This window comes from Pogoniulus pusillus, chromosome 29 (assembly GCF_015220805.1).
Source record: "Pogoniulus pusillus isolate bPogPus1 chromosome 29, bPogPus1.pri, whole genome shotgun sequence".
Taxonomy (NCBI): domain Eukaryota; kingdom Metazoa; phylum Chordata; class Aves; order Piciformes; family Lybiidae; genus Pogoniulus; species Pogoniulus pusillus.
In genome coordinates, this window is record NC_087292.1 from 17,195,505 (window position 1) to 17,221,306 (window position 25,802).

Here is a 25,802-nt window from a genome sequence, read left to right on the forward strand (position 1 = left end):
GACCTAAATTCCAGGACGGTGCCTGAGGATGCTGCTGCAGGACTCCCCAAACATGCAGTGCTGCAGGGATGGCTCTGCAGGGCCAGCAGCTGCAGCCAGCAAGGAGGAGGTGGTGTGGGTGTGCTGAGCCCAGGGCTTCAGGAGCCCCAGCTGGGCACTGACAGAGAAGTCACCCCCAGATGGAGCAAGGACTCTGGAAAGCTGCACAAGTGAAGGTGGGAACTGAGGGGCTGGGCAAGGGGGTGGCTGTGAAGGATCCTGTGCCAGCACAGCCTCTTCAAAGTGGAGAGCTGAGCAGAGGCTCCTTCCTGCCCCAATTCCAGCTTTTCCTGCATTTCTCTTCAGGCAGCTGTGGCAGAGCCCAGAGGTTTGCCCACTCGTGTAGGATGGCATCAGCTATGCAGTGACAGCTCCGTGGTGCTGAGCTGAGGGTGGCAGAGCTGTCAGCAGCACCAGCCCTGGCCAAAACTGCTTCCCACAGGTGAAGGTGACACCCCTGAGGAGCAGCCTGCAGGACTGACTGGGACCTCTGGCTGAGTGCTGGGACTTGATAGTCTCAAAGGTCTCTTCCAACCTCACCACTTCTGTGATTCCATGACTGGAGCAGGAGGAACTTTTAAGTGTCCTTGACCTGATCTAGTTGAGGGGGGGGGTTATAGAATCATGGAGTGGTTTAGGTTGGAAGGGAGCTCAAAGCTCAGCCAGTTCCAACCCCCCTGCCATAGGCAGGGACACCTCCCACCAGAACAGGCTGCTCAAGGCCTCATCCAGCCTGGTCCTGAACTCCTCCTGGGAGGTTGTGGAGCACAGAAGCACCCAATGTGATCTTTGATCACATTGGGTGCTTCTGTGCTCCACAACCTCCCTGGGCAATCTGTGCCAGTGTCTCACCACCCTCATCTCCAGTCTCAGTCTCCCCTCCTCAAGCTGTTTTCCCACACCTCCCTGGGCAACCTGTGCCAGTGTCCACAATGCCCCTGGGCACCCTGTGCCTTCACCCAGTGGAGCTGTTCCAGGTGATCTGCACAGAGACAGGGCAAGACTTTGAATGTGTGATCAAGGAACCTTCTGGCACAGCCTGGAGCAGGGCAGGGTGTGGGCAGCAGGAGCAGCAAAGAATCTCCCAAGGGTAAGACAGGGGAAAGCCTGAACGCTGCTGGGGCTGGGAAGGAATGCAAGAGGCCAGCAGGGCTCAGGAGGCTGCTGAGCAGGGGGCAGGATATGGATCCCTGCAGGATGGATTTCCCTGACAGCCTTACATGGCCTCTGCTCCAGAGCTCAGGAAGGGCTCAGTGTGCCTCACACCTTGTCAGTTTTTTCCCAGTGGTATCAGTGGCTCTAATAAAAGCTAATTACCTCTGCCCACAGCCTCCTCTGCTCCTCACCCACCGCAGGCTAGTGAAAGAGAGCCTCAGGCTGCCATGTCCTAAAGGATCCAAGAGGATCATGGAAACACAAAGGAGCCTGCTCAGTCCTTTTCTTTCAGCACTCAGTGGTCAGGGGAGAGACTCACAGCAGCCACTCATGAAATGCTGAATGCTTTTTTCTGCCTCTTTTGGTACAACAAAAATACCAATGGAGATCCCTCACATCCTTCTGGAGGCACAAGGTCGTAGAGGCAGGCAGGGCTGGAAGGGAGCACAAGGAGCAGCCACTTCCAACCCCCCTGCCATGCCCAGGGACACCCTACCCTAGAGCAGGCTGCACACAGCCTCAGCCAGCCTGGCCTCAAACACCTCCAGCCATGGGGCCTCAACCACCTCCCTGGGCAACCCCTGCCAGGCTCTCACCACTCTCCTGCTCAACAACTTCCTCCTCACCTCCAGCCTCACTCTCCCCACCTCCAGCTTTGCTCCATTCCCCCCCGTCCTGTCACTTCCTGAGAGCCTAAAAAGTTCCTCTCCAGCTTTTTTGTAGCCCACTTCAGATGCTGGCAGGCCACAAGAAGGTCACCTGGGAGCCTCCTCTGCTCCAGCCTGCACAGCCCCAACTCTTTCAGGCTGTGCTCACAGCAGAGATCTCAGCCTAGAGCTGGTTAAAAACCAACCCAGAGCATTAGAGCTCCAGAGCTTGGGGAGTCTCCTCCCCTGGAGCCTTCCACGGCCTGTCTGGATGTGTTCCTCTGTGATCTCTGCTAGGTTGCATGGTCCTGGTCTGGTTGGACTCAATGATCTCCTTGGGTCCCTCCCAACCCCTAAGATCCTGTGTGATCTTGGGAGCCATCCAGCAACTCTCAGGGCCTGCTGGGTGGTTAAATGTAACCTGGCCTCTTAACTAGGGGGAAAATGATGATGTGCTGGAGAAGTGCTCCAGTTTCGAGGGGAATATGTGCAGGGACAGGTGGGCTGGAGGAGCTGGGGGGGAGGGCAGGGGCCAGCTGAGGTTTGCACAAGGGAACGGTGGCAGGAGGGTAGAAGTGGGAGAGTGAGGGTGCAGGAGGGAAGCAGGAAGTTGCTGTCTGGGGACCCTCCTTTAGCAGCAGGGGAGATTGGCACAGCTGTGGAGCACATCCTTCTCACTCAGAATCTGGCAGCACTTGGAGCTTGATGGAGGAGGGGAGGAGAAGAGGAAGGGGAGGAGAGGGGAGAAAGGGAAGAGAGGAGAGAAGGAGGGAAGAGGGGCTGTTGGGTGGTGGGGATGGGGGCTAGGGGCCCGATGGGTGGCAGTGGGCTCGTTGGGTGTCTCCTTAGGTGGCAGTGCTGGGGTCTTTCCCCACCCCTCGGTGGGGCTGACCCTGCCACCACAGCAGCTCCTCCGGGGATGTGCTGGGCGCTACTGAGCACATGCCTGGGTTGGTCCCTGCTGGCCTGGCTGGTTTGTGTTACAGCAGCAGGGGGGGATGGGGGGGAGCTGCTCTCTTCTGCTCCCTGCTCGATTTAGAGGGGTGTAGAGTTCCCTGGAGAACAGGCAGGGCTTGGCCCCTTGACAGCAGAAAGGTTAAAGTGTGCTGCTGAGTTGTGCCACCCCAGTAGCTAGGGAACAGCGTGCTTGAGCCCTGCCACGTGTCCCCAGGACAGGCTCTTTGCCAGCTGCACCCAGCCTAGACTCTGCCTTCAGTTCCTCAATGGGGAGGGAAACAAAACCTGAGCGTCAAGAAGAGTGTGGCCAGAAGGTTGAGGGAGGTTCTCCTTCCCTTCTGTTCTGTCCTGGTGAGGCCACAGCTGGAGCCTTGTGCCCAGTTCTGGGCTTCCCCAGCTCAAGAGGGACAGGGACTTGCTGCAGAGATGCAGAGGGGACTGGGCCAGCTCTGTGGGGAAAGGCTGGGGGAATGGAGGCTGTTGAGTGTGAGGAGAGCAGCCTGAGGGGGCTCTCATCAATGCTTCAAGGGTGGGTGGCAGGAGCATGGGACCAGGCTCAGTTCAGTGGTGCCCAGTGACAGGACAAGGGGTAAGGGGCACAAACCTGACCATGAGTTCTGTCCAAACATGAGGAGGAACTTCTGCAACTGAAGGGTGCTGGAGCCCTGGAGCAGGCTGCCCAGAGAGGTGGTGGAGTCTACATCTCTGGAGCCATTCCAGACCCACCTGGAGGTGTTCCTGTGTGACCTTCTCTGGCTGACCCTGCCTTGGCACAGGGCCTGGACTCGATCTCCAGAGGTCCCTTCCACCCCCTACCATCCTGAGAAACCTTAGAGGTGTTTGCTTTGCCTCTGCTCTGCACCACTCTGCTCACTGGGCTGTGGGGTTTTGGACCAAGGCATCCTGACCTCAAACCCCCACCTCTTGCTTGCAAGGAGTCTGTTTTCAGCTCCTTTCCCTTGTGCCCGTGGGTGAATGTTCTCTGGTGCTGCTGCCAGGCCACAGGGCACTCATCCTTCACACCCATCCCCTTTGGAGAGCCACCCCCCTGGCACCCCAGCACTCCGGGAGGTGCTCTCCTTTGCCCTGTGCCAGGCTCTGTGCCTGGACACCAACCCTGACCTTCAGTGGGGGGTGTAAGATTGCAGGTGGCCCGGGGGGCTGGCTGGGCTCCAGCCTCCTGCTCTCCGTGGGCAATTTTATCCCAGCTTCCCCTGGAAGGGGCATGGCAGCAGCACGTCGGCTCCTGCCCCTGCTCCTTCCACCTGGGGCTCGCTGGGAGCGTGCAGAGCTGGGGGTGGCATGTGCCTGAAGTGACCCTGGTGGCCTCTGGGTGCCTGGCAGCCCTGGGCCCTCGGCGGGGGGAGGCAATTCCACAGTGCCTGGCGGCGATGACAGTTGGTGGGCAGAGTCCCCACTGCCCCAGGCACGTTGGCTGCCTGCTCCTGCCAGCTCATGCCAGCCTGGGCTGGGAGGGCTCCTGCTTGCCACGGGCCTGGTGGCTGGGCTGGGCACGGGTGACACACATCTGGCACAGTCCCTGGGAGCTGGGGGCGTTGGTGGTGCTCCAGCAGCTGCGTGCACGGCAGCGCAGTGCTGCTGGATGCTGCCAGGTGCCTGCTCCTGGGGCATCCCTCTGGCTTCTCATCACATTCCGGACCCTGGCCCTGCCCTCAGGAGGAGGGAGGCTCTCCAGGGTGGAGCTGAGCCTGCTCAAACTGCAAATCTCAGCCACAGGGGACAGAGAACCTGAAATCTGCTCAGGAGCCCTCAGCTGAGTCCTGCAGAGCCAACATTGCTCTTGCATCGAGGTGGGGGCAGCTGAGCTGCTTCTGCCACCCTGCTGCTGCTGCAGGGTCACTGGTTTGGCCCTCAGGGCTAGCTGGGCTCTGGAGGAGGCAGCTCCAGCCACCGGTTTCACTTTCTCCTCACCTTAAACCCTGCCTGTGTGGCAGGGCTGGGAGTCAAGGCTGGTGCACAGCAGCTGAGGGCTCACTGGCAGCTGAGGCCCGGCCCTGTGGAGCAGCTTTGTCCTTCCTCCTGCCTGGACCTGGTGCATCTTCCTGGGAGGTGCTGCAGGCAAGGTGAGCATCACACTGGTGCCCACATGTGAGTCACAGGGTGTCAGGGGCTGGAAGGGACCCTAAGAGGTCATCAACTCTCCTGTGGGCTCAGCTTGGTGGTTGTCTGGCAGGACTTGAGCTCCACAGGGCCATGGGATGGAGAATGCTGGAGGAGCCCAGGGCAGGCTTTGCCTCCCTGGGAACACTCAGCCAGCAGATTGCCCAGCAAGCAGCAGCCTTTGGTCCTTCACTCCACCCTGGCAAGGAGCAAAATGAGGAGCAGGGCCTGGAGGATGCTGGTGTGGGGCAGCTCTGGGGGGGAGCTGCCTGACCCCCAGCAGCTTCTCTCTTTTTCTCTCACTGGAAGCTCCTCTCAGTGCTTTACCTCCTGTCCCTGAGCCTCAGCTTCCCCTGCTCCCCTGGAAGGAGCATCAGCACCAGAGTTGGTAGTTGGGGAATGGTTGGATTTGATCTTCAGGGTCTTTTCCAACCCAAAGGCTTCTCAGGTTCCTCCCCCCCTGCCCTGGCACTGCTGCTGCTGCCCTGCTAAATGGCTGCCCTGGGTTTTTAATAGCTGCTGTCACTGGAGTGCTTTGGCCTGGCTGGGGAGGGCTGGCTCTGGTTACTGGGGGTTCCTCCTGCCACCCCCTCCCTGCCCCACCAGAAACCTGAGCGCCAGGAGCCTGTGCCCTCACTGAGTGAGGCTTTCCTCACCTTGCAGGTCAGAGGCTTGAAGTGAACTGGGCTGGGCTGGGGAGCCAGGGGAGAAGCTGCTGTGGCCCCTGGGAGAATCCAGTTGCTTCAGGATCCTATGTGCCCATGCTCTTGCCCAGCTCCACTCGTGCTCTCTGCTGCCCCTGGCATGGCACAGCCTATGGTGCCCCACTCCCATGCCCAGTGCATCCTTGCACAGTCCCTGAGGCCTGGGGTGCCAGCACCCCCTGCACCTTCAGCAGGAGCTGGTGATGCCCATGTGGTGCAGTGCCTTGAGCTACCTGGGAGCCCCTCAGCTCCTTCAGCTTTTTCCCTGATCCCAAACTTTGTTGGGGGTTTTCCAGCTGGTCCCTGGAGGAGCAGCAGCAGCCCCTGGCCAGTGCCTGGCTTCTGCCTGCTGTCAGCTTTCTGTGGGCACCAGCAGCACGGCTCAGAGCCCGAGGTGCCCTCAGCAGCCAGGGAGCCTTCACGGGCTCCTTCAGAGGTGCTGGCACCAGTGGGCAGAACCAGCAGAAGCTCAGTGGCACTGGAGCTGGCACCGACGCTGCCTGCTTTTGGCCACCATCCTTTCGGATTTGGCCAGCTGTGGCCACTTGGAGCTGCCTCTGCTTGGCCGCCCCTGGGGGATGCTTTTGGGCCGTCCCCGTGCCCTGCTCCACGCCTGCGTGTCCCCGGCCCGTGGGGCACAGGGCAGAGTGGCATGTCCTTTGAACGGGCTCCAGCAGCGACAGGTGCTGGGACAGGCAGCGCGGGGCCGGCTCCTGCCGCTGTAAAGGATCCTCCTCTGCCCGCACTAATCCGGCTCCGTTACACCCGCGCTAGAAGAGGCTGCTCCGCGCCGGGCGCTGCCCCAGTGCCCATGCTGCCTCCCCACCACCCCTGCCACCGGAGACAGGTAAAGGGGACAGGGGGGTCCCCACGGCTGCTCGCTCGGCGGGGGGCACTTGGGGAGAGCAGAGCCCCCAACCCCAGGAGGAAGGCTCCATCCCCGTGGGCTGCCCAGCCTGGCGTGGGGCTGCTCAGCTGGGAACCAGCTGCCTGTAGCTGCCGGCCCAGTAAGAGCTGCGAGCAGCTGCCCTGGCACTGGGACGGTCGCTGGTGGGTTTGTTCTGGGGCTGGGCTGTGCCAGGCTCTGGGCAGTTGGGCAGGGGGTGTTGTGGGACGGGGTGAGGGGAGGTGGCTGGGCAGGGATGGGTAAAGGGCTGTGGGGGGCAAGGTGGCAGCTCACGCTGGCAGCTCACACAGGTATGTGGGCACTGACAGGTTCCCCTCTGTGGGGATCCCTGGGGCAGAGGCTGTGGTCAGCACCGGGCAGGGAGCTGGGCAGCACTGGTGGCGGCTGGGGGTCAGCTGGTGAGCAGTGTGAGGGGCTGGACCTGCCTGTGTGGTTCAGGGTGGGCAGTGCTGGGGCTGTGCCAGGGATGCTCATCCTGCCTGGTCCCCACCGTACCTGCCTGGGGCTGCAGCTTCTGTCTGCTGCTCTGCCATGGAGGGACATGGCTTTAACTTGGCACCCTGGCTGTGCTCTGCTCTGTCCTCACTCTGCAGGCACCATGGCAGCGACAGGTGCCAGCATCAGCCATCGATCAGTCACCACTGAGCAGATACTGGGGCACAGTGAGGTGGTGCAAGGGACCAGCAGCCATGTGGTGCCCCCAGCTTGGTGCCAGCAGCTGTGGCATAGCCCCCGGCTGGGTGGCAGCAGCTTGTCCCTTTTCTGCAGAAGCAGAGCTGCTGCCTACAGCCCAGCATGCCCACCTGCCAGGTCTGGGAGCCCTCACCTCTGTCTTCTCTCCCACAGGAGCCTCACTGAGCCAGGACCACCACAGGGCAGCCACCTCCTGCCCAGACAACCCTCATGGAGCAGGGTGGTGGCACTGAGGGGGCTGGCGCCATGCCCACCCCTGAAGCAGAGGGCAACATAACCCAAGCAGACCCGGGAGCTCCACAGGCTGCCCAGCCCCAAGGGCACAAGGCAGACCCCATGGAGGCAACTGTGCCAGCTGCCCCTGGCAGAGGGAAGGATGAGCATGGGCAGGAGAAGGATCTGGCTGCTTCCCTGGCTCAGCATGGAGAGTTGGCAGAGCCTGGGAAGGAGAAGCCTGGAGAAGAGGCTGGAGAAGGGAAGGCAGAGCTGGCCCCAGCTGCTCCAGTGCCCTGGGATGCAGGGAAGGCAGAGGAGGAGGCTTCAGCTGCACAGCACCGTGGAGGGCAAGGAGCATCCCCAGAGGAGGTGCCAGCTGCTACCAAGGCCCAGGATGGAGGCAAGAATGAGCCTGGGAAGGAGAAAGCCCCAGCTGCAGGAGAGCCTGCAGGAGGGGAGAGAGCAGCCGTGGAAGAGAAGGCTCCAGCCGGTGCCAAGGCTCAGGATGGAGGGAAGGAGAAGCCCAAGGCAGAGAAGGCTTCAGCTGCAGGAGAGTGCAAAGGAGAGCAGGCAGTGCCTGCAGGAGGGATGGCTCCAGATGCTGCCGGGGCTCAGGATGGAGGAAACAATGAGCCCAGGAAGGAGCAAACCCCGGAGGGTGGTGGGAAAGCAAAGCCCCTGGAGAAGAAAACTCTGGCTGCAGAGGGGGCTGAAGGAGGGAAGGCAAAGTCCGTGCAGGAAGAGGCTGAAGCACAGGCTGGAGATGGAGGCAAGGAAGAACCCCCAAAGGAGAAGGTTCCAGCTGCTGGAAAAGCTCAGGATGCAGGGAAGAAAACTGTGAAGGCAGAAAAAGCTCCAGCTGATAAAAGAGCTGCAAAGGAGAAGGGCCCAGGTGCTGCCCAGGCTCAGGATGGGCAGAAGGCAACAGCCAAGGCAGAAAAAGCTCCAGCTGCAAAACAACCTCAAGACAGAATCAAGGAGGAGCCTGCAAGGGAGAAGGTTCCAGCTCCTGCCGAGGCTCAGGGTGACAAAAATAAAGTGGCAAAGGCAGAGAAAGCTCCAGCTGCAAAAAAGGCTGAAGGTGGAGGCAAGGAAGAAGCTACAAATAAGAAGATCTCGGCTCCTGCCAAGGACAAGCCCCCAGATTCTGCCAAGGCTCAGGATGGAGAGAAGGCAGCAGCCAAGGCAGAGAAAAGCTCAGCTGCAAGGAAGCCTCAAGATGGAAGCAAAGAGCCTGAGAAAGAGCAGGTTCCAGCTCCTGCAGAGGCTCAGCTTGGAGAGAACAAAGAGCCAAAGGCAGAAAAAGCCTGCAAAGAGGCTGCGAAGAAGCCTCCAGATGGAGGCAAAGAAGAACCTGCGAAGGAGAAGCTCCCAGCAGCTGCCAAGGTGGCAAAACCCACGGTGGCAGCAAAGGCTGAGGGTCGAGGCAAAGAGGAGCCTGCAAAGAAGGTCCTAGCAGCTGCCAAGGAGAAGGCCTCGGCTGCTGGGGATGGAGGGAAGGAAGAGGCAGAGGTGGAGCCTCCCCCAGCTGCAGCAGAGGCTGGCGATGGAGGCCAGGAGGCCACAGAGGCAGCAAAGGTGGAGGAGGAGCAACAGCAGCCAAAGGGCACTGAGCCTCCTCGCCCGTCTCTGCTGCAGAGCCTGAGCTGCCCAGCTGCCTGCCAAAGGTACCTGCAACCCCCTGGCACGGGGTCCCTCCTGGGGGGCTGCTGGCAGGGCACTGCTCACATCCTGCTCCTACTTCCAGGGAGGAGCATCCCTGGACGGAGGTGATGGAGATGATTCCGGAGGAGACCACAGTGGTGGAGCCAAGAGAGGGTCTGGCAGAGCCTGGCCCTGCCCCACCAGCCCTGGGGGACCTGCAGCCCTCCAGCACCCTCCAGGAGAGGACATTGCCCAGTGCCACGGGGCAGCCTGGCCCTGAGGGGCAGCCACCCTCCGTGGAGGCTCAGCCACCCCCCAGCCCCTACCTCACCCCTGACTTTGGGAAGGAAGACCCCTCTGAGATACTGGGTAAGGCTGGGGGGTGCCAGCCTTGTCCTTGCACCCCAGGACCCTCTGCAGGGTGACATTCTGGGGTGCCCTGCTAACCTTCTGTGCTGCCAGCTCCTGCTCTTGGCTTGTCACCTGCCTGCTGGCCTTCGAGCTCCTGCCTCACCATAGAAAGGGCTCCAAGTGCCACGTCCCCTCCATGGGCTGTTCCAGCCTGGCACAGGCCCCGAGGCTGGGGCTGCCCGGGAGGAAGAGGAGCCCCAGGAGTGACAGCCACCGGCTGGCTGCTGCCAGGGGACACCGTGTCCCCGTGTCCTGCGCTGCTGTCCTTGCAGGGGTGGCAGGGCTGGGGCTGCACCCAGCTCGGGGACAGTTGGGTGCTCCTGGGGCTCCGGGAAGGGCAGCCCAGGAGCGGGTGCGGGGGGTCTGCCTTGGGGGAGGGCCGAGCAGGACGTGGTGGCAGGGCGAGTCGGTGACCTGGAGAGTGTGACAAGCACCAGCGTGGCCTGGAGAGGGCGATCGTGACACGCGGGCTGGTGGGGAGGGGGTGCCATGCCGTGGGGTGGCCTGTGGCAGAGTGGGTGCCGTGTAGCTAGGTAACCTGTGACAGGGTCGATGCCACGGGACGGGTGCCAAGCAGCAGGGTGTGTGCCATGCAGCAGGGTGTGTGTCAAGCAGCAGGGTGTGTGCCAAGCAGCAGGGCAGGAGCTATGCCGGTGGGCACCACGCAGCAGTAAGGGCACCACTGGGCGATGCTGTGTGTGCCACTGCAGTGGGCAGCCAGGAGACTCTGACTTGCTGCCTGACGCTCAGGACCTGGCACCCACAGGCTAGACTGGGTGTCTGCTTCACCCTGAGTGTGGTCCCAGCCTGGGGTGCCCAGCAGTGGGGTGCCCAGGGGGGCAGCTGCCCCTCTCAGCCTGTCTCTCTCCCTTGGGCAGATGATGTCCCTCCTCCTCCAGCACCCTTTGCCCACCGCATCGTCACCCTGCGCTCTGCCACCGTCAGCTCCCAGTTCAACCTTGACTCCAAGGACATCCTGGGAGGGTAAGGAGAGGCCCGAGGTGGGCACGAGGTGCCTGACTTCCCCCTGGCACCACTCCAGGCTGCTGTCCAGCCTTGGATAATGGTTCTGGGTCAACAGGACTTCTCTGGCCGTGGTGGGTTGGTGCCTTGGGCAGCATGGGTGCACGAAGGGAGCGGTGGGCAGTACCCCAAAGCAGTGTGGGGGTGCCCAGCAGCCTGGACAGCTGATGGTGTTGGCATCTCTCCCTCTTTCCCTCCCCAGGGGGAAGTTTGGCGAGGTCCACACCTGCACGGAGAAGCAGACAGGGCTGAAGCTGGCAGCCAAAGTGATCCGGAAGCAGGGCGCCAAGGACAAGGTCTGACCCGGGGTGGGGAGCTCCTCCTGGCCTCAGTGCCACCAGCGGGTGGCACGGCCAAGGTGGCAGGTGGCAGTGTGGTGCCCGGTGTGTCCCCAGCGCTGTGACACAGCCTGTCCCTGTGCCGCTGGGGCTGCTCCTGCAGGAGATGGTGCTGCTGGAGATCGATGTGATGAACCAGCTGAACCACCACAACCTCATCCAGCTCTACGATGCCATCGAGACTCCTCGGGAGATCATCCTCTTCATGGAGTTGTGAGTGCTGCCAGGGCACCGCTGGGGCCTGGGGGAGGGGCACCCTTGCGGGGGATGCTCCGGAGGTAGATGCCTCAGCCCCTCGCCAAGCACAAGAGGATGGCCTCGGGGGTACTCCTCACCTTGCCCCTTCCCTCTCGGCCACCTCCTCCTCTTCTCGGGACGCTGCTCAGAGGCAGCCTCAGGCTCTGCCTGGTGGGGACATCATCCCCTGCCCTCACAGCTGCGCCGAGGGTGGGCATGAGCCAGGTCCTTCCCACGCAGCTCTCGTTCCCCTCTGCCTATTTGCTCCAAAGAGGTTGGGACTGTGCTGGCCCCATCCCCCTCTACGAACCGCGGGGCGGGTGGGATGCCCCGCGGGGTGGATGAGGTGCCCCGAGCTGACCCTCCTCCCTCTGAGGGGTGCACATCCAACCCCTGCGCGCATCCCTTCCCCAGCATCTCCAGGGCGGGGCTGGATCCGGGTGCTGAGGGTGGGCGGTGGCTTTGGGGCGGGGCAGGGAGCCCAGGGTGAGCCCCGCGGTCCATGCCCACGCAGCATCGAGGGCGGGGAGCTCTTCGAGAGGATCATCGACGACGACTACCACCTGACAGAGGTGGACTGCATGGTCTTCGTGCGGCAGATCTGCGAGGGCATCCGCTTCATGCACCACATGCACGTCCTCCACCTCGACCTCAAGGTGCCGGCCACGGCCAAGCTGCTGCTCGCAGGGGCGGGGGAGGGCAGGGCGTGGAGGGGGGTGAGGTGGGCAGCGTGGCCCCGACGCTGGCCAGCTGTGGAAGTGTCACCCACAGGCTGGTTCCAGGCCCCCAAGCGCTGGGGATGTCCCCTCTGGGTGGTGGGCAATGGTGTCCTTGTCCCGACAGCCTGAGAACATCCTCTGCGTGGCTGCTGTGGGGCACATGGTGAAGATCATTGACTTTGGGCTGGCTCGAAGGTGACTTCCCCCCCACCCCCCCATTCCCCTCCTTTCCCCTCACCCATTCCCCTCCTTTTCCCCTCCTCCTTTCCTCTCCCTTCCCCTCCTGGGTCCTATGCACCCTCCGGGGACTGGGAGCCCTGGGACCTGCTCTGGACCTTAGCTTTGGCCATGGCTCTCCTCGGCTGGCATGGGAGGGGGGCAGTGGTTTTGGGGTGCCCCCTCTCCCACTCCTGCTGATTGACATCCCCCTCCCCACCCCACTGGCTGCAGGTACAACCCCCAGGAGAAGCTGAAGGTGAACTTTGGCACCCCTGAATTCCTCTCCCCAGAGGTGGTCAACTACGAGCAGGTCTCCTACGCCACGGACATGTGGAGCTTGGGCGTCATCACCTACATGCTGTACGGCAGGGCTGGGCAGGGGCTGCCAGCTCCACGCCAGGGGCACAGAGCTGCCCCCATCCCTGCGTGGCCCCGGGGGGGCTGGTGGAGAGGGCTGGGTGGGAGGCAGACAGACGGAGCTGGGGCTGCCCAGCAGGACCCAAGCACCTCCCTTCTTGGGGTCACCCTGGGGCAGCTCTGGCCAGGTTGGCTCCATTCAGGGGGGGTTTGGAGGCACTGCAACCTGCGGGCATGTGACTCCTCACCCCCCTGCACCCCAGGCTCAGTGGCCTCTCCCCTTTCCTGGGTGACAATGACACTGAGACGCTCAACAACGTCCTGGCTGCCAACTGGTACTTTGATGAGGAGACCTTTGAGAGTGTCTCTGATGAGGCCAAGGACTTCGTCTCAAACCTCATCATCAAAGAGAAGAGGTGAGAGGGTGGCACTGGCCACGGGGCTTGTGAGGTGGCATCCCTACAGTGACACACCTGGCTCCTGGGTGCCCCATGCTGCCCTTCCCACTGGCACCAGCAGCATCCTCTGATGTCCTCCACCCAGCGAGCCCCTTGGAGCCCTGCCCTGGCTGCTGACTGTGCCCGGTGGGGACAGGGTAGGGAATGTCTCTCCAGGGTCACCCGCCCCAGGTGGTATGTGCTGGACCACCCAAAGTCCTGCCCAGTCCCTGGACACCTCCCTTTAACTGCTTGCTCCCTGAATGTATCTGGGGTGTGTGGGCTCTTGGGTGGCTGGAGAAGGGAGTGGTTGTTGCAGCGGGGCCCGGGCAGGGGTGACCCCCATCTCCTCTCCACCGCCAGCGGCCGGATGAGCGCTGCGCAGTGCCTGGAGCACCCCTGGCTCAACAACCTGGCCGAAAAGGCCAAGCGCTGCAACCGCCGCCTCAAGTCCCAGGTGCTGCTCAAGAAATACGTCATGAGGCGGCGCTGGAAGGTGCGGGTGTGTGTGTGCCAGCTGGGGGCTGCGGGGGCTGCCAGCCTCTGCCTGCCCCGGTGGATGGCGTCTGGGAGGTGCAGGGTGGCTCCGTGTCTCGCTGCGCTGCCGACAGCTGGGGCAAAAGGGCTTGGAGACATCTGAGCCCGGAGGAAGGGCTCCCCAGCACCAAGGTCCTTCTGTGGGTGCCCTCGAGGTGAGGACCCCCATCAAGTAGAGGTCCATTTGTGGTCTCTCCCCCGAGCGGATCCCCACAGGACGACAGCGGTGTCAGGATAGCGCAGGGGACGGTCCCGGCACCAGCCCTCTGCTCCTCCCCCCCACAACCCAGCTCAGCGGGTGCCTGGGGGGCTGCCCACTGCCAGCCCCTCAGCAGACTCAGGAGCTGGCTCTGGCTCAGCTCAGGAGCCCTGGCAGCACCGCGAGCGTCCATCCTCTTCCTCCCACAGAAAAACTTCATCGGCGTGTGCGCTGCCAACCGCTTCAGGAAGATCACCAGCTCGGGCTCGCTGACGGCTTTGGGTGTCTGAGTGGGGGCTCCCGGGGGAGCCGAGGCCAGAAAGGAGACACCTGAGAGGGTCCCACATTCATCTTGCTTCTGGATGGCAGCAGGACCTTGCTGGGGTCCTCCCTTCCGGCCACAGGGGCCAGGGGCTGGAGCCATGCAGCCCCCTCTCTGCCTCTGCTGCTGCCAGATGGCTGCCCTGGACCTGTCCTTCATGCCCCGTGGCAGCGGGGGTGATCTGTGCTCCGTGCCCCATGCCAGTGTGGGTGCCACTCTGCTGCATCCTCTGGGACTGCACCCTGCAGCTCCAAGACTGCTCGGGTGGGGCCGGGATCCAATTGGACTCTCTGCCCCAGGCTGCCCTGCTGAGCTTGTGTCTCTCCTGGGAGCTGGGGACACCTGCAGCATCCTCCCGGGGCTCCAAAACTCCCCATTCCCACTGAGCCAGTGATCCAGTCTGGATTGCCCCTGACTGTGAGGCTGCCCCTGGGGGCTGCTTTCCCATCTCAGCCCTGGCTGTGTGGTGCCTGACCTGCAGCATCCCTGCTCTGCTCATTCTTCCTTCCCATGGCCCCAGAGGAGCAGGGACATCTCCCTGTGACTCCACTCCTGGGCCACTCTCTGCCCTTGTGCCACCACCTTGGCCCCAGCACTTGCACACTCTCTTTAGAAGGGTCTGTGGGGACAGGGTGAGGGGCAATGGTTTGAAACTGGAGCAGAGGAGCCTCAGCTTGGACGTCAGAAGGAAGTTCTGCACAGTATGAGTGGTGGAACACTGGAACAGGTTGCTCAGGGATGTGATTGAGACCTGGAGCCATTCAAGCTCAGCCTTGCTGTGTCCCTGGGCAGCCTGCTCTAGTTGGAGGTGTCCCTGCTGCCTGCAAGGGCTCTGGACAAGATGCCCTTGGAGGGTCTCTTCCACCCCACTGCCAGCTGTGATTCTGTGTAAATGCCACAGCCTCGTCCTGCCTTTGCTGTTCCTGGACCCAGAGCTCCCTTCCCAGCTAGCAGTCGGGGGTAGGATGATGAGAGGCTGCTGTGGACCCTCAGCCTGGCCCCTTGGCACCAGCGTGGGGGCCAAATGGCCTCCTCCCAGGCTGGCCGAGCGGGAGTGGAGCTGGCCCCGAGCTGCTGCTCACACAGGAAGGGAGGAAGCAGCGAGAACTCTTCCAGCAGCATCCCCAGCTGGGAGGCAGCGAGGAAAAGAAGGAGGCTTTGTGTTCCTCCTGCCCTCCCTGCCCTTCGGCTCTGCCAGCGGGGGAAAAACACAACCTCTGCCTGCCCCGGCCATGCCGGAGCGGGGGGAGCCGGCAGCCTAATGCGGAGCAGCTGCACCGAGCTCCCCCGAGCACCGGCACCGACCACCAACGCACCGGAACTGCCGGACCGCGGCCGCCAGCTCCCCCGCACCGCTTGCGGGGGCTTCCCGGCACGGTCCGGGCTGGGGGAGCCTCCTCATTCCGATCCCCATCCCCTTCTGCCTGCGCCCCTCGGAGCTGCTGGAGGATGAGCATCCCCCGAGCTTTGCTTCCAGCCTTGCCTGCAGCCGGAGGGGCTGGGAGACTGGGGGGGGGGGGTCCCAAGCTCCCCTCGGTTCTCCCTGGGTTGGCTTTTACCGCGGACACCCCCGCCCCTAGCCGGGTCTCTGTGTTTGCTGCCTGTGCCTGGTGGAAAATCTCTGGGGAGAGGTGGGGGAGGCACTGAAGGGGCTTTGGGCTTGTCCTTACCGGGCAGGGGCCACAGCTCCTGGGACCCTTCCCAGCTCTCACCCTCTTGTAAATAAATGTACAGGTCTGTCTGCAGCTGCCTCGTGTCCCTGGGGGGGTGCTCCAGGCCCTCTCCCCGGGTTACTGTCTTGTCCCCAGGCTCGAGGAGGCAGAGAAGAGCCTCAGCTGAGCTGGGGTTGGGACCACCTGAAGCTTTCCTGGTGCTGTGCAGTGCTGAGGGGTTCTGGTCTCTGCACCTTGTGAGTGCAGCAGCAACCAGCTCTGAGGACCCCAAAAGAGGTGGGGGAGGGAGGGATGGATGGTCAGAGGCATCACTCTCTACAATTCCTCTCACTTCAAGACAGACATTGAGGGGCTCCAGAGAAGGGCAAAGAAGCAGGTGAAGGACCTGGAGAACTCCCTGGAAGGAGGCTGGAGCGAGGTGGGGATTGGGCTCTTCTCTCAAGGACAAGAGGGGATGGCCTCAAGTTGCCCCAGGGCAGTTTAGGTTGGGCATGAGGAACAGTTTCTTCCCCTCGAGGGTTACCAGGGGCTGTTAAAGGCTGCCCAGGGCAGTGGTGGAGTCCCCATCCCTGGAGAGGTTTCCAAGCCATGCAGCTGTGGTGCTGAGGGCCATGGCTTGGTGGTGCCCTGGCATTGCTGGGGTAAGGGCTGGACCTGGATGATTTTGGAGATCTTTTCCAGCCGTTACAGTTCTTATTTCGTTAAGGCTCAACTCCAAGTCTGTTTCTTAGGCTCTCAGCCTAAGGCTCCACCTGTGTGAAGTGCTGCAGCTTCTGCAAGCCCCAGCCCTGGTCGCTATTTGGGTGAGTGCTGGCTGTGAATCTTTGCCCACGCTTGAAGGCAGTTTGGCCGTGCCCTGGCGGTGCTGGGTGAAGGGTTGGACTCGACGGTCTCGGAGCTGTCTTCTTCCGACGGCGCCGCGGCCGCAGCCGGCCCTGAAGCAGTTAACGCTGCCCGAGCCCTGGCCGCAGCTCCGCCGCGGGCGTCCCTCCCAGCCGCTTCCTGCCGGCAGCCTTTGACCGGTTCCTGTCGGTGACCACCCTGCGGGCCTGGCCGCCAGCGCAGCCCCATCTGGTTTGAGTTAGGCTCATGGTGCTGACGTCTCCTTCCTGGCTGGCCCCGGGAGCTGCGTGCTGCCCCAGTCCCGGCAGGACACGGAGGGCTGCAGGACCCTGCCACTGAGCGGCCCATGGGGGTACCAGCCGGGCAGTCGGCACTGGGCGCTCCTGGCACCCCGAGCTGCTGCAGGGGAATTGTTCCTGGGCACAGCCTTGGGTGTGCACGGCTGTGGCACAGGCTTGCACCAGTGCATCCCAGTATCCCAAACCCAGAGTGGGAAACATCCACCCCACAGCCCAGCTGGGATTCTCCAGCCCCATGCTTTCCCATCTCAGAGCCCCCAAGGGGCACTTATCCACCCATCGGCCTGGGCCACGGGGCTGGGACCCATGGAAGCAGCCTGGGTGCTCCTGGGTGAGGGGCAGGACAGGGCTTGGGAGGTCAACAAGCCTTGGGGTGGGGGAAGTGATCCTGCCAGGGCTGCTGGACACAGTGGCAGATATGGTCTTGGTCCAGCACAGGGCATGGCAACAGGTGCCACCCCTCGTTCAGGGATCCTCATTACCCCCACAGGCACACTGCACAGACTGCAGTGTCTGTGGCATCCCTCTAGAGCCCTGGGCACCTGTCCAGAGCAGAAACCTGTCCTTACACTTGCCAGCACCCTGCCCCTGCGGCACCCACCTTACCAGCACCCCAATCCTGTGGCACCCTCCTTGCCTGCACCTCATCGTTGTGGCACCCACTCTACCTGTACCCCATCCCCATGGCATCCCCCCTGCCAGCACAAGCAAAGGGCAGCTCAAGGAGGGAAGGGGTAGTCCTCCTGCACTGGCACCTGGCAGCAGGTTCACCCCATGACTAGGTGCAGCCCAGTCCCCAGCCACCTATGCTGGGAGCGGGCGAGCGGGCTGGGTGCCAGGCCACCCACCAGGAGCTGGGGAGGAGGCAGGGCAGGAAGAGCAGCAGGGCCGTGGGGCTGAGCAGGGCAGCACGGGGAGGGTGCATGGCCCTCAGCCAAGTGTCCCGGGCGATGCTGGTGACTGCGGAATGAGGGTCCCCACCCCTGGCGGGGGCTGCAGCTTCGCTGGCGGTGGGGGGGGGCAATGGGATGCTCCAGGAGGTGCCAATGCTGCTCCCGGTGCTGAGACTCCATTGCAGGGCACCGTGTGGAGCTGGGGCCACGCGTTCCCAGCTGGAGTGGGCGCTGGGTCTGGCTGAGCTCCGTGGGAACCAGACGGCCCCTGGGCACGGCTGCGGCCATCGCTTCCTCCCGCGCCCCCGGGGACCGCCCGAAGGAGGGGGCTGAGGTCAGCCGCGCTCGGGCCGGAGCCGCCAGCATGATGTAGCTGCTCAAATATTGTTTTCCACTGGGAAGGAAAAACTAAATGTCGAGAAAAGAGAGGCCCGGGGCCGAGTGGTTGTCCCTGTCCTCCGTGACCAAGGGTGCCTTGCCCCCCCTGCCCTGCCTTGCCCTGCCCTGCCCAGGGCTGGGCCGTGGCCCAGCAGCAGCTGTCTGGGGGCTGGCACGGACACTGTGCTCCCAGTCCCTGAGTGACGCCAGTGCTGGCCCCACGGAGACCCCCAGGACAGGCCAAGCTGGGGTCCTGCTGCATCTGGGGGGGGTGTTGCCCTCTGTCAGCCTGGTGTTGCTCCCCCATGCCTACGCTGGGCTGTGCCATGGGATCTGGGCGCTGCTGCTCCTGGGCTTCCCCCTCTCCCAGACTGGGGTGGGCAGGATGAGGGCACTGGCATAGAGGTTCAGTCCCCCACTTTGCCAGCATCGTTCTGGTGCCACTCCAGTGCTGTGGAGATGCTGGTCTGGGTGTCTCAGTGATGTGGGGGCAAGGGGCTGGTGACCAGGTCTCAGCCCAGGGCTGTGCGGGGATGCCCTCCCTGGTTCCCCCAAGCCTGGCATGAGTAAGCCCCAGTGCCCAGCCCGGTGCTGGCAGCGGTGACTCAGCCTGTGCCTTCCCTCAGGCAGCTACCCGCCGTGATTCAGATGTGAGGAATCCACTTTACTCCGTTCCCACCGCAGCTGCAGCCCTGGCACAGCCCAGCCCTGGGGGTGCCCTGGCTTCAGGGTGTCTGCAGGGTCCTGGTGGGATCCCAGCCAGGCACCAGCACAGCCCTGAGAGGGGAGGGAGCCCCATGCCTCCCAGCGCAGAGCCCCCACACTGTGCCACTCCTCCCTGGCATCTCTCTGGGGCCATGCATTGAGGTTGGTACCAGTTATGCCACGTGTGGTACCTGGGGCAGAGCCAGGCACTTGGAGCTGTGGCATTAGGCCTTCAGGGAGCCTCACTCTTTCCACAGCATGTCCCCCTGCCCCTCGTGGGTGAGGTCCCCTCCTGCTACCATGGGATGGGGCTCTGGGGGCTCCTGGCCCTCTGCTGTGGCAGCATCTGGTCCCCAGCATCTCCCAAGGACACAGGGCCAGGGCATGGATACCCCAACGCAGGCCAGTTGGTGCCCACCAATGGGGGGGGGGGGGGGCAGCAGAGTGAGGGTGGCACTGGGTTGCCTTGGGGACACAAAGGCCCCTGCCAGCACCCGGGTTGGGGCAGAGGGTCCCCATCATGCTCCTGCCCACTGCCCACCCCAAGTGGGGCGCAGAGACCACAGAAGCAGCACTGGGCAATGTGCTTTATTTTGGGCTGGGGGGGCCCCAAGGTGTGCGAGTCCCTCACTCGAAGAAGAACATCCCAGGTGTACGGTAGAGGCAGGGGGGCAGCCCCAGCGGGTACCCATTGCCCCCCTGCAGCGGGATCGTGCCCCCCGGTCCCCACGGCTCCTTCTGCTCACCCACCCGTGGTGCCACAGCCCCGAAGGGTGGCTGTCGGGGGGCAGCAGGGGCCGGAGGGGCCGTGGCCAGGAGGTGCTCCAGGGTGGTGCCACACGGCCGCTCCTTCACGCAGAACCTCAGAGCCTGCACCCGGCACTGGTAGCTGCCACTCAGCGCCTCGGGCCCCGAGCGGCCGAAAGAGCCAAAAACAGGCAGGGGGGGCTGCGTGTAGCCTTCTCCCTCCAGGAAGCATGATGGGGGTGGCTTGCCTGTGCCCAGCAGGGTGCCAGGGAACGCGGGTGGCACCTGCCCAAAGGGCTGGCCTGGCCCCAGCCCGGGGATGGGTGGCTCCTCACCCTCCAGCTGCCCTGGGGGAGTCCCTGACGGGGCCGAGGAGTCTTGCGGTGGGTCCCTGGGCTGGGTGGGCAGCAGGGTGGGCAGCAGGGCAGGGTGCGGTGCTGGGCGCTCGCTGGGCAGCGGGTACTGACCTGGCCGGGGCAGCTGCAGCGCTGCTGGGAGCCCCCCGCAGACAGTCTCCTTGGGGGGGCGGCTCTCCGGGGGGGCAAAGAGCTGCCCTTTGGGCTGCGACGTGTCCGGCAGGTACAGGCACGACTGCCTGGCCTTGGGCGGCTGCCGCCGGGCACGGAACTTGGCACACCCTGGCACCCCAGCATCCTCAGGCAGCGCGGTGGGGCTTTGCCCTGCGGCCACCGGTGATGGGTAGCCCCCCTCCGCCTTCCCTTCCTCAGGCAGCGGGGTGGTGGTTGGTCCCCGTGCCCGGTGCCTAGGGGGCTTCCCACTTCCCTCATCCCCCTCGGTGCCCGGCGCCTCCCGGAGGTTCCTCTTCTTGGTGAAGCGGCGGCGGCGCCGCAAGAAGCTGCCGTTCTCGAACATGTTGTAGCAGTCGGGGTCGAGGGTCCAGTAGTTGCCCTTGCCAGGCTTCTTGTGGTCCCGGGGCACCTTGACGAAGCACTCGTTGAGGGACAGGTTGTGGCGGATGCTGTTCTGCCAGCCCTGCTTGTTGTCCCGGTAGAAGGTGAAGCGTGCCATGATGTAGCGGTAGATGCCGCTCAGGGTCAGGCGCTTCTCGGGGGCGCTCTGGATGGCCATGGTGATGAGTGCGATGTAGCTGTAGGGCGGCTTGGTGGCCTCGGCGCTGGGCAAAGGGCCACCAGCTGTCGCCTCGGCGGCTGGAGGGCTGCGCAGAGCCGAGTCTCCAACGGGAAGGTCCGGCTGCATCGTCCTGGCCGGTGGCCGCTGCCTGCTCTGCCGCACGGCCCCGCCACGGCCCCGTTAAAACCCGCCAGTGGCCGGTGAGGGGGCGGTGGGGGAGAGCCCCTCCTCTGCGGGGCCGCCCAGGGCGGAGCGGGGCTCCGGCGTCCAGCTCTGGTCCCTGCGGACAGACGGACGGATGGACGCGCCGCCAAGGCTTGCGGCCAGCAGCCAGCGGCCTCGGGGCTGGCACGGCTGCGGCTTCCCCAGGGCAGAGGTGGGCAGCGCTGGCCTTGGCTGAACCCCAGGCACAGCCTCCAGCCCCTCTTCCCACGGGAGGTTCCCACAGCCTAGGTCTCATCCTGCCCTGCCCGCGGGCCCCGTCTGGGGCTGGAAGGAGGCTGAGTGAGGGGGGGCTGAGGCTGGGGCCGCTATGCTCACCCCAGTTGTGCTCCCAGCCTGGGGGCTGTGCCAGGTCCTGTGCGCGGTGCCGGCTCTGTGCCACGTCCCCACACCATGCCCTGCATCACCTCCAGGGGAAACTGAGGCACGGGCAGCCAGTGCCCTTGGGACAGGATCCTGAGTTGCCAGGTTGGGAGAGCAGCTAATGGGCACCTCACCACTCCCTGCACTCCCTGCCAAGGGGCTGTGGACCAGGGCAGAATGTGACTTGAGCCAGTGCAGGAGCAGGGAGATCAGGCAGTGGTGATGGCTTAGCAGCAGTGGTGAGACCATGAGCCCTGGGTGAGTGGTTGGGCTTGGGGATCTCTGAGGTCTCTTCTACCCTCAACAGTCCTATGGTTGTATGGATGCCCCTCATGGATGGATGATCTGTGATGTTCTCCTTGGGGAAGCTGAGCTGGCTTTGCCCACAGCATGAGGCTCTTCCCAGGGTGAGCTTCCCCAGCTGCCTGTGCCCACTTCTACCATCCCCACACCCGAGCCAGCAGTACTCAGACACAGCCTTTATTTCTCTTTGTCACCCGTGAGTCCCCACACTGCAAGCACAGAGCTGCTGTGCCACAGCTCACCAGACAAGCACACAGCACCCACCCGGGTGGGTGAGATCCTCCCACCCAGTGGAGTCCTGGGCAATAAATACAGCACGGGGGTGGCAGCTGCCTGCACACCCGCCCGCATCCGGGCCTCGTGCACTCCAGGGATGCCGTGGCAGAGGGGCTGGCAGAGCATCCCTGCTCTCAGGCTACGTCACCACTGGGCTCTCTTTTCCCACCTGCTCAGGTTCAGGGCTGGCAGAGCTGCCTGAGGACGTGGGTGATGTGGCTGGAGGTGCCAGGGGCGCAGGGCTGGGGCACGTCGCGGCGCAGCATTGGCCCCTTGTGCTGGGCATGGTGGAAGAGCTCCCGGGCAAACACTGGCTCCACCTGCAGAGGCACTGAGCTGATGCGGTGTGGGTGCAGGCAGCACTCTGTGCCCTCCAGCCACCACGGCCCTGGCACACAGCTTGGGTGTGCCATCAACGCCAGCCCTGGTGCATACTCACGTGGGCCATGATGAGCTTCTGGAAGTGGTGCCCGGCGCTGGTGGGGTACTCCTCCCCGAAGCAGAGGTGGATCTGGTACTGGGGTATGGGCTGCCCGTGGCTCAGGTACCCCTGCAGCTCTGCAAGACACCAGCTCTGTCAGGGGCCACAGTGCTCCCACGGTACCACAGCCCAGGGCACGACCTGTGCCCATTCCCAAGGAGACTGGGGTCTCCCAGGGCAGGGGCAGGTGGACCCCATGGGAAGGCAGATCCCGTGGGCAGGTGGATCCCATGGGCAGGTGGATCCCATGGGCAGGCAGATCCCATGGGCAGGTGGATCCCATGCCCCCAGGAACTTACGCTGCAGGAACTGCTGCGTGTCCAGCAGCTTGTAGGTCTTCTCCCTCTCCAACTTGTTAGGCCAGTCCCTGTGTGGTGCCAGTGGCCCGTTCCAGTACACCCTGCCCTGGCACTGCCGCTTCATGAAGACCCCCTCGGGTGCCACCCACAGCAGCACGCCGCGTTCCAGGTGGGGCAGGAGCCTCTCCAGCACGTCGGTCATGCCAGCCACCCTGGCACTGCCAGCCAGGGCCCGCGGCGGAGGGAACTCGATCTGCTCCATGCAGGAGGGGCTGTAGAGGTGGCGGGCATCCGGGGCGGCGCGGGAGGCGATGCGGCAGCCCTCGGCCGTGCGGGTCGTCACCTCCTTCACCAGCACGTCGCAGTAGTAGAGGCGGACGTGGAGCCAGCAGTCTGGGGTGGGGGGAGGGGGCAGCTCGTGGGCAGCTCGGTCTAGGGCGGGGGAGGGGTCACTCAGGGCACTGCCCAGCCAGCATGGCTCCTACCTGAGTGGTTGATGTCCTCCACAGGGAGGTAGGATGGGGGTCCGGGGAGGAGGTGGCCATGGGTTGGGTTCCAGCCGTAGAAGACTCCCCTCACGTGGTACCCTGGCCCAGAGGAGAGATGAGGTGGTAAAGGGACACGGGCAGCTGTTGCCAAGGGCTCCCAGGTGCTGCTCTGGGCCCAGCCCCTGGCTCAGGTGGGCAGCATGGTCTTCCTCACAGCTGCTGCTCGTTACTGGGCCTCATTAAAGCCTCATTAAAGTGGCTTTCTCCGGGCAGGGAGGGGCCCCAGCCCTGGTCTCCATCTTGCACAAGGGATAGGGTAAGGGCCTGCAGAGAGTGGGGTCTCATCAATCCTGCCCCATCCTGCTGCCAAGGACCCTCCTCACCTCGCTCAGCTGGGTGGGCAGGGAGCAGGGGTGTGGAGGACACACGACACACTTCCACCGTGCCCTTCTTGTTCTCCTCCTCTGCATTGCCCACGGAGCTGCCCTGCGGAGGAGAATGGCTGTGGTGAGGGCCTTGTGCTGGCTCCTGCCTTCACCATGGACCCTGCGTGCCAGCAGATCCCTGGCCTGAGTCTGGTAGCCATGTGGCACAGGCGACCCTCGGTGACACCTGAAGGAGCTGACTGCCCCACGGCATGGACACTGGCAGTGTGCAGGCAGGAGAGCAAGGTGAGATTTGGGGCTCCCACCTTCTCCAGCCCACGGGAAGCTCCTGCAGCAGATGGCACGGGGGTAGGTTCTGGCTCACCTGCTGGTCCTCACCAGCTGGGGACTGAGTGCCACTGTCCTTCTCTGCAGAGAGCAAGGAAAACCCAGTGAGCCCCTGGCCAGCAGCAGGAACAGCGTCTGGAAGGCTGCCCCGGGGCACCCGGGGGGGACGAGGAGCGGGGAGGAAGGGTGATGTCTGCGGGGCATGGAGCTCACCAGCCCCGAGTGTGGTGCAGGAGCTGGGGGGGCAGGGGACGTACCTGTGTCGCGGGCGCCGTCGGACACGAGCTGGTAGACCTTGTAGGGCTCGGAGATGTCCAACTGGCTGCGCTCGGGGACCTCCTGGAAGTCGGTGCTCTTGTTGAGGGCACAGCGGAGCCGAGTCTTCCAGGTGGAGGGGTCGGCCTTGTCTGTCCCCTCGTGGTACTTCCCCTTGTAGATGGCCCAAGCCTGCGGGCAGAGGGTGCCCTGTGCTGAGAGGGGGCTGCCCAAGGGACCCCACGAGGGTACAGGTTCATGGGGGCTGGGATGGGGACAATGGAGAGCCAGGGCTGGGTGCACTGGGTCAGAGGATGTCAGAGGTTGGAAGGGACCCAAAGAGCTCAAGTCCACCTCCCCCCCCCTGCCAGAGCAGGACCACACAACCTAGCTCAGGGCACACAGGAACACATCCAGACAGGGCTGGAAAGGCTCCAGAGAAGCAGACTCCACACCTCTCTGGGCAGCCTGTGCCAGGGCTCTGGGACCCTTACAGGAAAGAAGTTCCCCCTTGTGCTGAGCTGGAACCTCCTGTGCTGCAGCTTCCATCCATTGCTGCTTGTCCTGCCCCAGGGAGCAGTGAGCAGAGCCTGTCCCCCCCCCACCGGGGTCTGGGGGGCTGCAGAGAGCTGAGTGGTGGTGGGATCCCAGAGCGTGCACATGGCATTGGCAACAGAACGCCCCAGGGGTGCACAATGGAGCCAAGCTCGGGGGGGAGGGGTGGGCTAGGGGTGTGCACAGAGCTGAGTAGTTGTGAGCCTCAGGGACGGGCATGGAGCCAGGCAGGGGGTCCTGGGGGTGTCCATGGAGCTGGGTGGGGATTCCTGGGGGTTCATATGAAGCCAAGTGGGAGGTCTTAGGAGTGTGCCTGGAGCCGGGTGGGGAGTTCTGGGGGAATGCCCGGAGGAGGACAATGAGGAGCTCCTGAGGTGCGCCTGGAGCTGGGAAGAGGCTCTCCAGGGCCGGGCAGGGGGATTTCGGGGGCGTGGGCAGAGCCTCGGGAGCGTGCGTGGAGCCGGGTGGCAGTTCCCGGGGATGCTCCGGAGCAGGGAGTGTGTGTGTGTGTGTGTCCGTGTCCCGGGGGTGCTCCCGGAGCCGGGAAGAGGCGGGGAGGGTCCCGGGGTACCTTGAAGAGCGCCGCGTCCTGCTGCTGCCGGTAGTCCTGCTTGGCCGCGTGTTTCCAGGGGATGCGGAACAGGGTCCGCTGCCGGTTCTCCCAGCGCAGCCCCGGGTACCGGCCGCTGTCGATCTGGGCGATCAGCCACTCCTTCAGCCGCATCGGCCCCCCCGGCTCCGCCATCGCCGCTCCGCGACCCCCCGGCCCGGCCCGGCCCCGCCGCCCCCCTGCCAACCAACGTGCCGAGGCGGCGAAAGCGAAAGAGCGGCCCCGGCTTTCGCTTTCCCTTTCCCGTTCGCTGTCACCGGACCGGATCCGCTGCCGGCTCGGGGAGGGGACACACGCCAGGGACGTGCCCAAGGGACAAGGCCACCCATGGCAGAGGGGACGTCCGCCTGGCAGCCACGGGAGAAAGGACAAAGCTTCCCCTGGCAATGGGGACAAGGAAAACCGCAGGAGAGAGAGGACAGGGCCACCCGTGGGAGAGGGGACAAGGCAGCCCACGGCACCAGAGACAGGGCTCCACGACGGGACAGGGCCACTTGAGGGGGCAAAGCAGCCCACGGAAGAGAGGACTGGGCCACCCACGGGAGATGGAGCCACATAAGGGAGCACGCAGCCGCCCGTGGAGGAGGGGACACCCACTTTGCACCCACGGGAGAGGGGACTGGTGCCTCTCGCTCATGAGAGGAGGGCAGAGAGTGACCTACAGGACAGGGGACTCCTCCGCACCCCTCCCAGGTGCCTTCCCTCAGGCGCCCATGATCCTCACA

General features: G+C 64.0%; 3 protein-coding genes across 4 annotated transcripts; 1 reads left to right on the forward strand and 2 right to left on the reverse strand.

Annotated features, from left to right (window-relative positions):
• The first annotated feature begins 7,469 nt into the window (after positions 1-7,469).
• Positions 7,470-13,850, forward strand: MYLK2 (myosin light chain kinase 2). Its single transcript, XM_064167340.1, has 11 exons — positions 7,470-9,106; positions 9,187-9,452; positions 10,373-10,478; positions 10,720-10,813; positions 10,959-11,068; positions 11,607-11,748; positions 11,936-12,006; positions 12,262-12,390; positions 12,651-12,803; positions 13,188-13,320; positions 13,770-13,850. Exons 1-11 carry the CDS (start codon positions 7,470-7,472, stop codon positions 13,848-13,850), a joined length of 2,922 nt encoding a protein of 973 aa, XP_064023410.1.
• A 5,397-nt stretch (positions 13,851-19,247) lies between these two features.
• Positions 19,248-20,871, reverse strand: FOXS1 (forkhead box S1). The gene has a single exon (XM_064167716.1). It carries the CDS (start codon positions 20,636-20,638, stop codon positions 19,301-19,303), a length of 1,338 nt encoding a protein of 445 aa, XP_064023786.1. The 5' UTR covers positions 20,639-20,871; the 3' UTR covers positions 19,248-19,300.
• Positions 20,872-21,561: 690 nt separating this feature from the next.
• On the reverse strand, positions 21,562-25,240 carry LOC135188335 (interferon regulatory factor 4-like). 2 transcript variants are annotated; one of them, XM_064167723.1, is made up of 8 exons: positions 25,039-25,240; positions 23,915-24,104; positions 23,695-23,738; positions 23,328-23,430; positions 22,942-23,043; positions 22,457-22,849; positions 22,116-22,234; positions 21,562-21,996 (listed from the first exon to the last, which is right to left on the reverse strand). In XM_064167723.1, exons 1-8 carry the CDS (start codon positions 25,210-25,212, stop codon positions 21,856-21,858), a joined length of 1,266 nt encoding a protein of 421 aa, XP_064023793.1. In that variant the 5' UTR covers positions 25,213-25,240; the 3' UTR covers positions 21,562-21,855. The 2 variants fall into 2 exon arrangements, with proteins under 2 accessions (XP_064023793.1, XP_064023792.1); XM_064167722.1 differs by lacking the exons at positions 23,695-23,738; positions 25,039-25,240 and having other exon boundaries at positions 23,915-24,191.
• Positions 25,241-25,802: the final 562 nt, after the last annotated feature.